This window comes from Pectinophora gossypiella, chromosome 5, assembly GCF_024362695.1.
Source record: "Pectinophora gossypiella chromosome 5, ilPecGoss1.1, whole genome shotgun sequence".
NCBI lineage: Eukaryota > Metazoa > Arthropoda > Insecta > Lepidoptera > Gelechiidae > Pectinophora > Pectinophora gossypiella.
In genome coordinates, this window is record NC_065408.1 from 16,895,440 (window position 1) to 16,910,351 (window position 14,912).

General features: G+C 39.7%; 1 protein-coding gene across 1 annotated transcript; it reads right to left on the minus strand.

Moving 5' to 3' along the window:
- Nucleotides 1-9,303: 9,303 nt before the first annotated feature.
- Nucleotides 9,304-13,683, minus strand: LOC126366992 (larval cuticle protein LCP-17-like). The gene is made up of 4 exons (XM_050010336.1): nucleotides 13,654-13,683; nucleotides 10,579-10,773; nucleotides 9,992-10,096; nucleotides 9,304-9,576 (listed from the first exon to the last, which is right to left on the minus strand). Exons 1-4 carry the CDS (start codon nucleotides 13,681-13,683, stop codon nucleotides 9,448-9,450), a joined length of 459 nt encoding a protein of 152 aa, XP_049866293.1. The 3' UTR covers nucleotides 9,304-9,447.
- Nucleotides 13,684-14,912: the final 1,229 nt, after the last annotated feature.

Here is a 14,912-nt window from a genome sequence, read left to right on the forward strand (position 1 = left end):
ACAATCTACTCTGCACCGCAGTTCCGCAAGGCTCTATGGGGTGGAGGTGTTTTACGACTAATAACCAGGACAAATAGCCCTCCGAAGCTCGGAACAATCTTACTGTTTTAGACAATCAGGTGATTCATACCAAAGTGATCAAATTTATATTATAAAAAAAAAAATACTTTGTATTCCTTTTATGTTTTACTCTTTTACACACCCTTTCGCACACACTCACGTACAACTACATTCCACATAAAGAGAGGATCTTTCTTTCTTTCTTTCTGTCTTTTTGTCTTTTTATTTTGTTAAGTCAGTCATTAAAAACTTTTGTATTTCTTTGTTTTGGTAACATAAGTATGTATACTAGCTAGCTTAAGTAACATAAATATACAAGAGAGAGGCATCATAGGCTGTAATCATCATCATCATCACCAGCCCATTAACGTCCCCACTGCTGGGGCACGGGCCTTCCCTATGGATGGATAGGGAGATCGGGCCTTAAACCACCACGCGGGCCCAGTGCGGATTGGTGGTTATTAACGACTTCTAATGCAGCCGGGACCAACGACTTAATGTGCCTTCCGAAGCCCGGAGGAGCTCGAGATGAAAACTTTTTTTTTCTGTGGTCACCCATCCTATGACCGGCCTTTGCGAAAGTCGCTTAACTTCAACAATCGCAGACCGAGCGCGTTTACCGCTGCGCCACCGAGCTCCTCATAGGCTGTAATACAAAGTATTCATATACTTAGTCAGCTATGGTACCTACCTATTTATATCTGTGTCTAAGACTAAGCTGTTTAAAGGGAAGAATAATAATTGTACCTACTTTTTTGGCAATAAATTAAATTATTATTATTCAAGTCTGCAATCTCCTTATCAAAGAAAGAACAGTCGCACAAAGTGATTTCGACAATGTCCGATGTAGAAGAAGAAGATTTTGTCAAAACCTCCATCATTGCGTGGCGCTAGTGTCGTACTATGCTACAGTTATTCCACCGTCGCGAGCAGCATCAACATAAAGTCTTATCTCGTAAAGAGTTAGAGGGTAGAGTGTCTGCTCTGTATTCAGAAGGTGTTCTTAGTCGTTACTACGACAATATAGATGTTTAAGTGAGCATTTAATATTTTACTAGAGCAAGATTCGCGAGACTCGCTTTGTGGTTTCCGAGGGCTGTCTCGGAGAAGAGGTAGTTGAATATGTTTGAGAATATTCTTGTGACTTCGATGCATGGTCACTTCAAATCATTAAATTCATAGCATAACATAGCACGATGTATCCCCAACGGGTGGGCAGAGGTGCATATATCCACTTCTCGCCAACTGTGTGTTAGCCCTATATAATAGGGAGTGAGCCTAATGCCAATTCAAATTTAAAATATCTTTATTTAGTAGGTTACATTTTGAATCATATTTTACATAACCGACGTCTCGTCCACCTGAAACTACTGCAGCTCCTCACAACCTGTGTAGCCGATCATCATCATCAGCCCATTAACGTCCCCACTGCTGGGGCACGGGCCTTCCCTATGGATGGATAGGGAGGTCGGGACGTAAAGCATCACGCGGGCCCAGTGCGGATTGGTGGTTATTAACGACTGCTAATGCAGCCGGGACCAACGGCTTAACGTGCCTTCCGAAGCACGGAGGAGCTCGAGATAAAAACTTTTTTTTTGTGGTCACCCATCCTATGACCGGCCTTTGCGAAAGTTGCCTGTGTAGCCGATATGCGGGTGCAAATCCAGGAAACCACGTTATATCAATTACCTTCTTCTTCAAGTGCAATCTCCATCCTGTTGGTCGGCGACCATTTGTCCATATATACCTCGTTCTGTCTTCAGTCATGCGAATTACTTGATCCGTGCTGTCCACTCAAATACAAAGAGTACAATAGGCGGTCTTATTGCTAAGTAGCAATCTCTTCCCGGCAACCTTACCTTGGTTACCTCGGTTGCTACGGATAGGCTTTCACCAGTTTGTTCAGGTAACCGCGGGACAGATTCAAATTCAAACTACTTTATTTTTATACAGTTGGTAACATAGTTACACTATGAATCGTCAATGTTTACATAACGAACGTCTCATCCCAAACTACTGCAGCTCACAACCTGTGTAGCAGAGGAAAAGAAATTGCAAGAAAAACCTCGGCACCAAAGAAAGAGGTTTCTTTTTTCATTCTTTCGTTGCTGGCAACCCTAGGCCCGCGGCGCGAGTTATCTCCATCACGTCCCGCCCGCGCCTTGCATATTCCCCGCCTTTAAACCTTATCGTCTTGTATAAATTAATGGCGACGAACAGAAACCTCGCGATACCACGCCTTACGCTACAAACGAACACGCTCTAAACAAAGTTGGGGAGAAATTATTTAGGGAAATAAAGTAAACTTGAGCTTTGCGATATACCTACACGCGTTACGTGGCAAGTCGCCCATTTAATATCTGGCCCGCGGGCGACTTTACACTTTTTATTTTATTTATTTATAAAACCATATTTTACCAATGCGTTAAAATGCTCAACATTACATTTCTGTTTACTAAATTAACTTAAATTACATTAAATGAAACCATAATAATAATTATTTTAAATGAAATAATAGTATACAATTATATATCTGTCGGAGTTAGTTATGAATTAAGAAGAGAAATTGATCATCAGCATCATCGGTTGGTTCGGTTGCCGTACCCGCAGATTTCTCCAGCCGTGTTGTAGCTGAAAATCAGCGTTTTGTTCGTGAGAGCAAAAGCTTGCGCTGAGCTATGACCGATTTGCGCTGCTACAGCACACATACATACCTGGCGTGTTTAATACAGAGCTTCGTCTCTGTTGATTGGCTGTCTGTATCTAATCTTTTTCTTTTTGTATGCATGTGTGTCTGTAGACCAAATAAATGTTTTTATCTATCTATCTGATCAAATCGGAAAATAAAATGAAGTTACATCACTTCCATCATGAAGTTGCAACGCTCCGACGAAAGGTGGCGTACGAGCAGAGCGGAGTGAAGTCGGGAGTCACCACAGAGTCGTCGTGTCGAGCGGACGTGCACTGCCGTTCTAGTCGGGCAGTCTACCGCGACCCATCGTCTTGAGCGGACGTGTCGAATAATTACGATCGGAACGTGGAGTGCTATAGTCGCTCACCTATAACTTGTAGGGACGTCAAGAAAGTGTGATCGGAAAAGAGCACCTAGCAAGTACGTTCACATGTCCCGATGATTCAGTCCGAATGTTGGAACCATGGGTGGTGGAGGGCCCCTTCGCGCTAACGTCCTTATGCGCGCTAGATAACGAGAGACTGTGTAATCGTTACGAATACCGTGACGTTGCCGTGAGTGTGTACCTTATGCTGTGACTTTATTTAATCATGATACAAAAACTATGTGGAAGTAAATAAAATGATTGTGATACTGATGACGGCCATTATTGTCTTCTAACGCCCACCCTCCATTCTGATGATGATGTTACGACACCCACTGTTACGACATATCTATATCTATATGTAGTCTGTATGTACGCACAGGACCGCGAAAAATGGAAATAGGAAGGGGAGACCTTTGCCCAGCTGTGGGATCTTGTAGGCTAGATTAGATTAGGTACAGACTACAGTCTAGAGCCGTGGTAGCCCAGTTGGTGAACGCTTGCCTCTCACTTTGAGGTCCCAGGTTCGAATCCAGCACAGACCTAAAACGATGATTGTCAAATTCGTTTTCGATTTCATGTTTGGATCATAAATTATTATCACGTGCTCAACGGTAAAGGAAAGCATCGTGAGGAAACCCACATTCCCGAGAAATTAATTTTCGGAGGTATGTGACCTAACCGTCAGCTGGGCTAATCTTAAAATGTGTGTGATGCTCTGTCGCGGGGCCACCACCTCCAATTCAGTTGAAAACGATATAGATTACTGTACGTACCATGTACATAGTGTACGTGAAAAGATTTTATGTGTACGTGCTATAATTAGAAAGAAAACAACAAATTAAAGTGGCTTCGCTGGAGAGCATACTCCCCAGCGGAGCCACTCAGTTTGAAAGAAAGAAAGAAAGAAAGAAAATATTTATTTCCATATTGGACGCCACATTTACAAACTTACATTACAGGAGATAAAAAAAAATAGAACAAAAAAAAAAAAACAAAGGCAAGAAGACAAATAATACAGACATTAAATATACATACACAATGGAGGCGCCCAAAATAAAAAAAGGATCTCCCTCAGCATAATGCCGTGACACGTGCTTAGCACGGGCCGCGGCGCTGGTATTATGGGAGACCTATCGAACGTGAGCCACGGACACACCAAACTCAATTACGTACCTACTTATATATAATAAAGAAAACATACTATGATACTTACATAGATTATAATGCATTACTTATAATACTTGATATTATAGATATATATTCCTATCAAAAATATATTTGCAAAATGAATAAATGAATAAAACTTACTTATAATAACAAAACTACTAAACGAAAAGAATACATTATAATAGGTAAATTATGGAGACGTGTAACTGTGTAGTGTGACTGTATGTACAACGTTGCTATGTGTGCAAATCTCAGCCTCTCAGCGTTCAATATGTGCGAAAGAAAAGTGCGTCTATCTCGTTCTGCCATGAACCGCTCGGCGCGGCGCTCGCTTAATACTGGCTACGGCAGTCGCCGGTGACGCGTCCGCGCATCAACCGCAACTCAAAAACAACCTCAGTTTCGACAAAATAGATCGTTCATTTATAATAGTTTGCATACTTCGAGATGTTTTCTTCCTGTAAATTGAAGTATAGTTTGATGTACGTACTACGTACATAGTGTACGTGAAAAGATTTTATGTGTACGTGCTATAATTAGAAAGAAAACAATAAATTAAAGTGGCTTCGCTGGAGAGCATACTCCCCAGCGGAGCCACTCAGTTTGCATACTTCGAGATGTTTTCTTCCTGTAAATTGTAGTATAGTTTGATGTACGTACTACGTACATAGTGTACGTGAAAAGATTTTATGTGTACGTGCTATAATTAGAAAGAAAACAACAAATTAAAGTGTATATGACGGCATGAACAAAACGTGAAGCGCTGAAGATTTTAAGAAACAATCTCCTTGCGAGAACTTTTTATCTATGCACAAACTACTAAGAGAACCTATTTCAGACGAACGTCTCTCATACAAAACAAAGAGCCTCAGAATTTAGAGTATGACACTTGATTTGACATATAAAATTATATTGCCACACGCAAAAATAATTGTAGGGTTGCCATAGTAATGATATGGCGCGGCGTGGCAGTAGTGATAGCTTTAAATTATTTAGATTACTTTAAATTTTGATGACAAGGTTTATAAAAAAAAGACTGCAGTTTACTTGTATAACATTTTATTTTTTAATTTTGTTTTATATTTTATGGATTTTTTTTCTGAAATAGAGCTTTATTATTATTATTTTAAATATGCCTTTTTGCATTAATGGCAAACTTTCCTCTAAACTCTCTAATCTAGAGACATCTGTACCCTTTAATATTTTGTTTATAATAACACTGCTAATCTTGAGAGACCCGGAAAGTTTTTAATAAAAATGTCTTTGTGCAATCCGCATGGCAAACACAATTGTTCCCAGTAGTCCTAAGCCTTCGCAAATTGCCATCACACAAACACTGTAACTTCTGCACTTCTAGAGTTCTTCCTAGCTCACTTTTAGGAAACTGGTGAAATATAGCGTCTTTTCGTCTTTTCGCTTACTTATCTTACACTCATACTGTATGGATATCACAGTTTTCTAGTTGAGAGGCTAACTACGGAATTTATTCAACGCAAATTTCACTCGATCACTTACATTTATAAAACTACAATGAAACAATGATTGATTTTGGATTTTGTTTGGTTAGGACGCCGGGCGGGCAGCGCTTGCCCTTGTGTCTATGTTTATATCCTAACCTAAGATTGTCCCAAGATGGCGGAAGAACGCAGAGGGGTGAAATGAAGTAGGAGAGGGGTAAAGTAGCTGTCATTTTCTAAACTCGGTACATTTGCGGTATGGTACAATTTTTTTGTATGAACATTTCCGGCCGTGTATCTATGACAGATTTGACATAAATTGTCAGTGCCGTACCGATCCGTCACCAAACCTTGTCATCAAAATTTAAAGTAATCTAAATAATTTAAAGCTATCACTACTGCCACGCCGCGCCATATCATTACTATGGCAACCCCACAATTATTTTTGCGTGTGGCAATATAATTTTATATGTCAAATCAAGTGTCATACTCTAAATTCTGAGGCTCTTTGTTTTGTATGAGAGACGTTCGTCTGAAATAGGTTCTCTTAGTAGTTTGTGCATAGATAAAAAGTTCTCGCAAGGAGATTGTTTCTTAAAATCTTCAGCGCTTCACGTTTTGTTCATGCCGTCATATACACTTTAATTTGTTGTTTTCTTTCTAATTATAGCACGTACACATAAAATCTTTTCACGTACACTATGTACGTAGTACGTACATCAAACTATACTTCAATTTACAGGAAGAAAACATCTCGAAGTATGCAAACTGAGTGGCTCCGCTGAGGAGTATGCTCTCCAGCGAAGCCACTTTAATTTGTTGTTTTCTTTCTAATTATAGCACGTACACATAAAATCTTTTCACGTACACTATGTACATGGTACGTACAGTAATCTATATCGTTTTCAACTGAATTGGAGGTGGTGGCTCCGCGACAGAGCATCACACTAAAATGTTAGCTGTCACTTTTGAGCATAAGTACCTGGTTTTCTTATACCACAGTATAACTGGTACCAGGGTAGGTATTAGGTATATCGTGCGACGGCTTGTGTCCGATCAGAAATTCAATATTGCAGAGGGTAAGATTGTGCATAAATTGGGTTTTACCCGGTACAAATCCAGTTTGACTGTTTCGGGGTTACAAAGGTTTGATAAATATTTTGTTATCATTTTATTTAATATGCAAAATGTTAGCGGCGATTGAAACGTAACGATATAAGTAAGTACCTACTTATAAAAAAAAACTAATTGTTACTGGCAATAAATTTATTTTATTCTTATTCTTCTTATTCTTAACTATATGATAATAATAATATAGTACTTAATTTAAAAAAAAAATGTCTCGTATCTTGTAATAGGTCTACCTAAATACTACCACAGACTAAATGTGAGTTGGTATACACAACTTTAGTCATACTCGTATTCATTTTAGTATTGTGTAGGTCATAAAAAAGTGGCACTTATTTATACTTAACAGACAATATATTCTAATTTAGCTCCTATTCCTGCAGATATACGAGTATTCTAATTTTATTTTAAGTTATACCTGTCATTTTATTATCCGCCGAAAATGATAGAGACGGGTAATCGACAGGCGCATGGAACACACGTCAGTTTATGCAGAAGTTTAAAAACCCTTTTAGACAAACTTTTTAAATAAATTAATAAACAGCACACGTCAAACGGGTTGCATGCGGATAAGAAAATGACAGGTAAGTATAACTTGAAATTAGAAAGTGTCTCAATCTATTTATAAAATTTAATCTAGGAGTAATTTCGGGCGCAGTTAATCCATAAACTAGCTAAACGTTTTTGTTTCTACTGTCTTCTATCTCTTGGCGTTTTCCTGTTTTATTTCCGAGTTATTTTACCATACCCTCATAAAGTATCTAGCTAAGTAGGTATTTAAAAAAAATCTACCAACTCAAGTCCTAAAGATTGTGAAATAGTACCCAATATGGCCGGGTCGGGCGAAGCGTCAATATGGATATTTCATATTTCATCCCCGACCTTTTCTGTTTTCATATTTTTTTATCCCCTATACCGTATAGTCACTGATACACAGATATAGAAGAGTATTTACTGGATGTTATGTTTATTATTCTTTGTGTTTAGTGGAGCGGCGTAGTGTAGGATACCCATACCCTCCGGCTGATGAGGGAAGGTCGAGCCTGTTGTCATTAATCGAGCATCATCATCATCATTATCAGCCCATTGACGTCCCCACTGCTGGGGCACGGGCCTTCCCTATGGATGGATAGGGAGATCGGGCCTTAAACCATCACGCGTGCTCAGTGCGGATTGATGATTATTAACGACTGCTAATGCAGCCGTGACCAATATCTTAACCTGCCTTCCGAAGCACGGAGGAGCTCGAGATGAAAACTTTTTTTGTGGTCACCCATCCTATGACCGGACTTTGCGAAAGTTGCTTAACTTCAACAATCGCAGACCGAGCGCGTTTACCGCTGCGCCACCGAGCTCCTCCAATCGAGCAATTAATCGAGCATTAATCTTGAAAACCATTTGATATCATCTATGATACAAACGTAAATTCAAAAAAGTCGAATTCAGTGGTTTAGACCAGTGACTCAACTCACGTGTGGTCCAAATAGGGCTGTCGCAGATTATATGAATGTATAAATTATTATAAAGAGTGGACGCTTGTTGTTTTATGGTCTCTGAGCCAACTTAGGGATACAGGATTGACTGACAACCTATCTATGTATGTAAAATGAATAAAGTCCTTTCCAGAAAGCCCAAAATCCTTGTCAAGTTTAGTTTCCCAGTAGCCCAAGGCGGTGAGGTAATAGAGAGGCGTGGCCGGGCACAGAGCTTATACCACGGACATCTCATTTGCTGCGAATATCGTTATAGCATATTTCAGTTTCCGACTGATACTCATACTGACTTTGGTGAAGATTGCTCGGTAAGGTGGGATATGAAATATAAGAAGATTAGTTTCTCTCTCTCTCTCTCTCTCTCTCTATTTAAGAGCTGCGGGGCTCTTGTCGGTGGAGTAATCGCCATTCCTCTCTTCTTCCCGCCAAAACCTTCACCTCCCGATGCGACACGACCTGCACCTTCTCTTTTATTTGTTTCATAAATGTTTTCCTAGGTCTACCCCTTCCTCTCTTCCCTTCAATTTTTCCTTCTATAATGTTTGTTATAAATGAATCGTGTCGTATCAGGCAAAAAGAGTCAGTCAGGTAAGAAGACTAGTTTATACATACATAAAATAACGTCTATTTCCCGTTGGGCTAGGTAGAGACCACGGAATCTCACTTAGTTACCTACTACGGATCTGACGCACAACTTTCACTTCTTCCTTTCTCATCAAAGTCTAACAAGAAGACTAGTTTATTTACCAAAGCAAAAGTATTAAGTTATGTTATGTAGTATATCAATGTATGGCAACCCTAACACCAGTGTAGTAACTCTGACAACAGAGTTTTCAACCCACATTTTATAAGTTATGTAAGGATTGGTAACAAAAAATTTGGAAATTAGTAAAAATAACATTTATTTCAATAACATCACTGTAATGATCCTGGCAAGTATCTTAATATTTTTATTGACAAGACGAAGTAGAATTGCGAGACAAATCTGACGATCTCTCACCAAGTGGGAGGGTAAGGGGAAGAGAAATCATTAAATCGCCTCGCGTCATTTGTGGACGGCTCTTACGTGGGTGCGACTGCCATTTAGCGGCCTACCAGCGAACGGAGTGCCGCTGGTCCGAATGATGATGATGATGATGGTGACGGTGGGTGGGACTCGATCCAGGCCAGGCTGCGGGCGATGGCCTCAGGCACCGGGTGGATGTGGCTGCCCTGGAATACAAGTGGTTTGCATCAATATCATAGAAAAGAAGAAAGTGTTTAAAGCGGTATTGGCTCCGATTCCTGCAGATACCTCCTAATTTTATTTCAAGTCATTCTTGTCGTTTTCTTATCCACCAAAGGAAAAGGAAAGGGACGGATTGACAACTGTCAATTTTAAAATGAATGAATGACCCGGGAGAATTATAAGGCATCTCGCTGTCATGCAACCCGTGTCACGTGTGCTGTCAACTTAATTCTGTTCCATAAAATTTAAGCCTGTCGATTACCTGTCCCTTTCTTTTTCAGCGGATGAAAATATGACAGATGTAACTGAAAATAAAATTAGATGGTGTGTACTGGAATCAGCACCATAGTATATAATAGTTATTAAATACTATGAAGAAGATAACAATACGATATTTACCTGGGGCTGGTAACCATTTTCGTTGGCGACGTAGGTTAAAGATATCGGTTCACCTTCTGGAGATGTGTACTTCACTTGGCCTTGGACTTCAAGAGCGGGGTATTCCTGGAATAGGATAATTCATTGGGTCAAAGATAGAGGATAATATTTGAAAGAATTAATCTATCCTAGTGGGATATTGATGAGCATTGAATGAAGGAATATATATAGGTATCGAGGTTGGCCAGTGCAAGTAATCCATTATTACTTTTAGGGCAAGTGTGGGAGCGGTGGCGTGAGGAGCTCGGTGGCGCAGCGGTTAACGCGCTCGGTCTGCGATTGTTGAAGTTAAGCAACTTTCGCAAAGGCCGGTCATAGGATGGGTGACTACAAAAAAAAAAGTTTTCATCTCGAGCTCCTCCATGCTTCGGAAGGCACGTTAAGCCGTTGGTCCCGGCTGCAATAGCAGTCGTTAATAACCATCAATCCGCACTGGGCCCGCGTGATGGTTTAAGGCCCGATCTCCCTATCCATCCATAGGGAAGGCCCGTGCCCCAGCAGTGGGGACGTTAATGGGCTGATGATGATGATGGGTTGGTTCAACTTACGGAGTTAGGGTTCTTGATAACTCCCTCAGCCTGAGCCGCGATGCCGTTGCCGGTCTCATAGGCATACTGGTAGCTGCCGTCAGGGTTCACATCGAAGTTGGACCGGACGATCGGCACATCGGCTTCGCTCCTGAGGTGCGACACGTCAGGAAGCGCGTGTGCGCACGCGACGGCAAGGGCGATGATCAAGAATTTCTGGAATAATTGTCATGGCATCACGCCTGTGTCCCCGAAGAGGTAAGCAGTAATTTTCGTGATGTACTCCCACCGGGATTTGAACTTGGGACCTCCGGATCGTCAGCCCAACGCTCAAACCACTGGACCACGGAGGCCGTTAATCTAATTTCTAATCGTCGAATTTCATTAATGACAGACATATATATCAGACAATGAGTCGCCTAGGACACACTTAAGGAAGCGCAGGGTTGCCTAAGACCTACGTCACCCTCTCGACCTCCTTGGCTAGTGACAGACATAAGCAAGTTTTATCTTTGTTTTTGGGTATAAAATAAATGATGACCCTTGCTACAACCAGGCACAACACATCTTCCATTATGATTATGATCAAAATAAAGTGAAGCAATATAGGTAGTTTCCGACAAGTCACATGAGTTATTTTTTACTAAACGTCAAAACACGTAATTACTATGGAATTTGTATGAAAAAGCAAACTGACGTCAGAGAAAAAGTGACAAAATGACGCACTTATTATTACATTTTTCTTTATTAAAATTCATAAGCATAAATATATAATATATAAATAAATAAAAAAAAGGAAACGTTTTTTGTGACCTTTAGATCTGTCTTTATTAAGTAGTCAGAATTTCATAATTTATCGTTGATCTAGGAAACTACACAATTACATATCTACATACATAACCAGCGTATATACGTCCCACTGCTGGTATGGTGCATACTCCACCATGCTGCTCCAACACAATTACCTTAAGAATATTATAAAAAGAGTTTTTGATCCTGTCTAGACTTACCATGTCGCTACTCAGAGTGCTTCTAAACTGATTCACACACTAAACAAGTGACTTTATATATGTTTTTTTCTTACCCGAAGAATTAATATTTCGGGTCATGTTTTTTTAAATTCGCTCGACCTGTCTACTCTAAGTCATCATAGAATAAGTGAAACGTGCGTAGAAGAGTCAGAGGTGTATTTTTAGGTAACTACAACTCGAAGCCGTAATAGCCTTGCATTATCCCGGTTTTCACAGGGTTTGCTTGTCTAACCTTAACCTGTCTGTCTGGCCTTCCAACCCCCGAAGGGAAAACTTTTTTAGATGAATTGCTGCAATATGGCTTTTTTAATCCCCCGAAACTGATAGACATGCGTCCATCGGAGATGTTCTTGTTGGTATTATCTTCTTCTTCAATCGTGTGGGTTGTGAGATGGATTACCAACCTCATCAACTCTGGTGTCAGGGTTATTATTGAGCCGCCAAAGGTATGACATGGCTCATGTAACGGCTACATACTTACATCAGTAAATAGTAACCGGGACCAACGGTAATAACGGTACGGCAATGCAGGACGGAAGGGACGAGTCACAGGGATTGTAACCTGGAATCTGACAGAAGACAGCAGTAACTGTCAGTACTATTCGGAGGCGGAGGACAGGAGTTCTAGTACGGCTTTGAAATAGACTACTCTGGGCGCCATCCCACTCGCGTCAGACATATAACTGCGGGGCGAAAGGCGAGAGAGAACCCACTGCTCTATTTTTCCCTAAAAAGTAGCATGGAGAATGTTACACCGACAAGAACGTGGTTCTTAAATAAGCGATGATTATGGTGTCATAATAATAATTTAATAATTAAAATAATAGTTTTTTGTTGTTTTTTATATTCTTTGACGCGACAATAATAATGGATTCGTAATAAAATATCATTCGCTCTAGATTATTTTACTATTATTAGCTTGTCTGATATTTCGCTGAATTATTAACATGGCTGCGGAAATGTCAAATATTAGAAATTATTTGAGATGCATCATTAATTCAAGGTTAATGTAATTTTATATTTCCTTGACTTGTTTGTTAGGTAAGTATATACACAAAATATTTAATATCAAATTAACATAACATTACATCTCGACGGTATTCCAAATTAGGGTAGTTGTCACTAACACCCATACCTACTTGTATGGCTACTGTATGTACTTGTGCGGGGTGTAAGTGACATCGTAACGAATACTGAGGGGGATGATTCAGCTGATTATTCTGAGTTAATATCAAGTGGAATTTTCCATCGCAAAATTATAGAATTGAAAATAATTTAAAAAAACTAAAAAAAAAACATGAATTTTGCGACGAAAAATTCCACCTGATATTAACTCAGAATCATGGTCTGAATCATCCCCCTGAGTATTCGTTACGATGTCACTAACACCCAGTATAATAATAAAATCTTACAAACTGTTTTTGTCCATTCCGTCCGTCCATCCGTGTCCGTTGTCCATTTTAGGACTATGTATCAAAAGTGGCTGCAAATAGTCTTCGGATTATTTGTGGCTCTGCCCACCCCTTCGGGGAACATGGGCATGAGTTTATGTATGTATGTACAAACTGTTTTTTAAAAACTTTTCCATTCTGTATTAAGTAAATGTAGTTGCAGTAGTGATCCACTTATGTTTTCGTTTACTGAAGGACTTTTATGCGCATATCTCCGACCATACGGGAGGCTTTCACGGTGGATTGGTTCGCATATTGTCGCCAACTACACAAAGTTACGAAAGAGATTTTTTAAATATTCGAAAGAATTTACATTGCCGCTGAACATTGAGAGCCGTGGTAGCCCAGTTGGTAGAACGCTTGCCTCTCACTTTGAGGTCGCGGGTTCGAATCCAGAACAAGCCTAAACTGAATCGTCGAATTTGTTTTCAAATTCATGTTTGGATCATAAATGATTGTTACGTGCTCAGCAAGAAATGCATTTTCGGAGGTATTTGACTAACCTAACCTAACCTGTATTTGGGTTGGCTTTTCCTTCGCAGGTTGGAAAGTCAGACAAGCACACATACATCTGAAAATGCCTCTGTTCTCGTATCCCATGTTTTTCTTCTTACATCTCTGTTCATATTGTCGCCTGCAAACATTTTATATCCAAACTCTTAAAGTTATTGCCGAGAGTTCACAGACGAACTCTTCCCACTTATATTACGTGTCGACTGTAACACATTTTGTTTTGTTAGTTATGTGATCTTTGTTTGTTGCCAGATTGTTATGTAAATGTGTTTGAGGATTTTTTTATTATTTTGTATTTGTAATTTTATGAACAAAATCTATACTGGTTAAAGTTAGTTAGGGCTTACTTAGTAAAACCTGAATAATTGAATTCATGTAGACTATTGCACATTCATTCCATGATTGTAGAATTCTTGCTATACAGAGTGTTAGTGACAGCGTAACGAAAACTTTGAGGGAAGATACAGACCATGATTCTGAGTAGATGTCAAGTAGGAATTTGCCGTTGCAGAAATACGTAACTGAAAATAATTAAAAACACTTTTCTGACAGAAATTTCCGCGTAATATCAACTCAGAATCATCGTCAGAATATTGGTGGGATATTCATCGTCATCAGCCCATTAACGTCCCCACTGCTGGGACACGGACCTTCCTTATGGATAGGGAGATAGGGCCTTAAACCACCGGGCCCAGTGCGGATTGATGGTTATTAACGACTGCTAATGCAGCCGGGACCAACAGCTTAACGTGCCTTCCGAAGCACGGATGAGCTCGAGATGAAAACTTTTTTCTTGTGGTCACCCATCCTATGACCGGTCTTTGCGAAAGTTGCTTAACTTCAACAATCGCAGACCGAGCGCGTTAACCGCTGCGCCACCGAGCTCCTCTCTTTCTACTCCACTCCAATATCATCAGTCATCCCGAGATCATGGCACTTGCAACAGTGTCGAAATATCGGGAGTCTCATATTTCCCTGATTTAGCAGTAAGAACCCATTTGTGTGTTTTAATTATGATAATAACCGCGTAAACTTAAAACATACATAAAAAAAATATTATACATAAGCAGACGAATTTAGAACTTCCTCCTTTTTTTTTGAAAATGAACCTAAAGCCATTTGTGTGTTTTAATTATGATAATAACCGCGTAAACTTAAAACATACATAAAAAAAATATTATACATAAGCAGACGAATTTAGAACTTCCTCCTTTTTTTTTGAAAATGAACCTAAAGCCATTAGTTATTAATATTTTTTCATAGCCGATAACGGTACGCATCTATACTATAAAGTATCAAACTCTTACCCTACCAAATTGTGTAGTATTTGCATCAGAATATAATATTTGAAAGTGTCATG

Excerpts from the sequence above, each read along its gene's own strand:
- LOC126366992 (XM_050010336.1), bottom strand. The coding sequence starts at position 13,683 with ATGTTTGCAGGCGACAATATGAACAGAGAT. Across the intron at positions 10,097-10,578 it reads TTATCAAGAACCCTAACTCC|GAATACCCCGCTCTTGAAGT; the intron begins GTAAGTTGAACC and ends ATCCTATTCCAG. Across the intron at positions 9,577-9,991 it reads AAAATGGTTACCAGCCCCAG|GGCAGCCACATCCACCCGGT; the intron begins GTAAATATCGTA and ends CTTGTATTCCAG.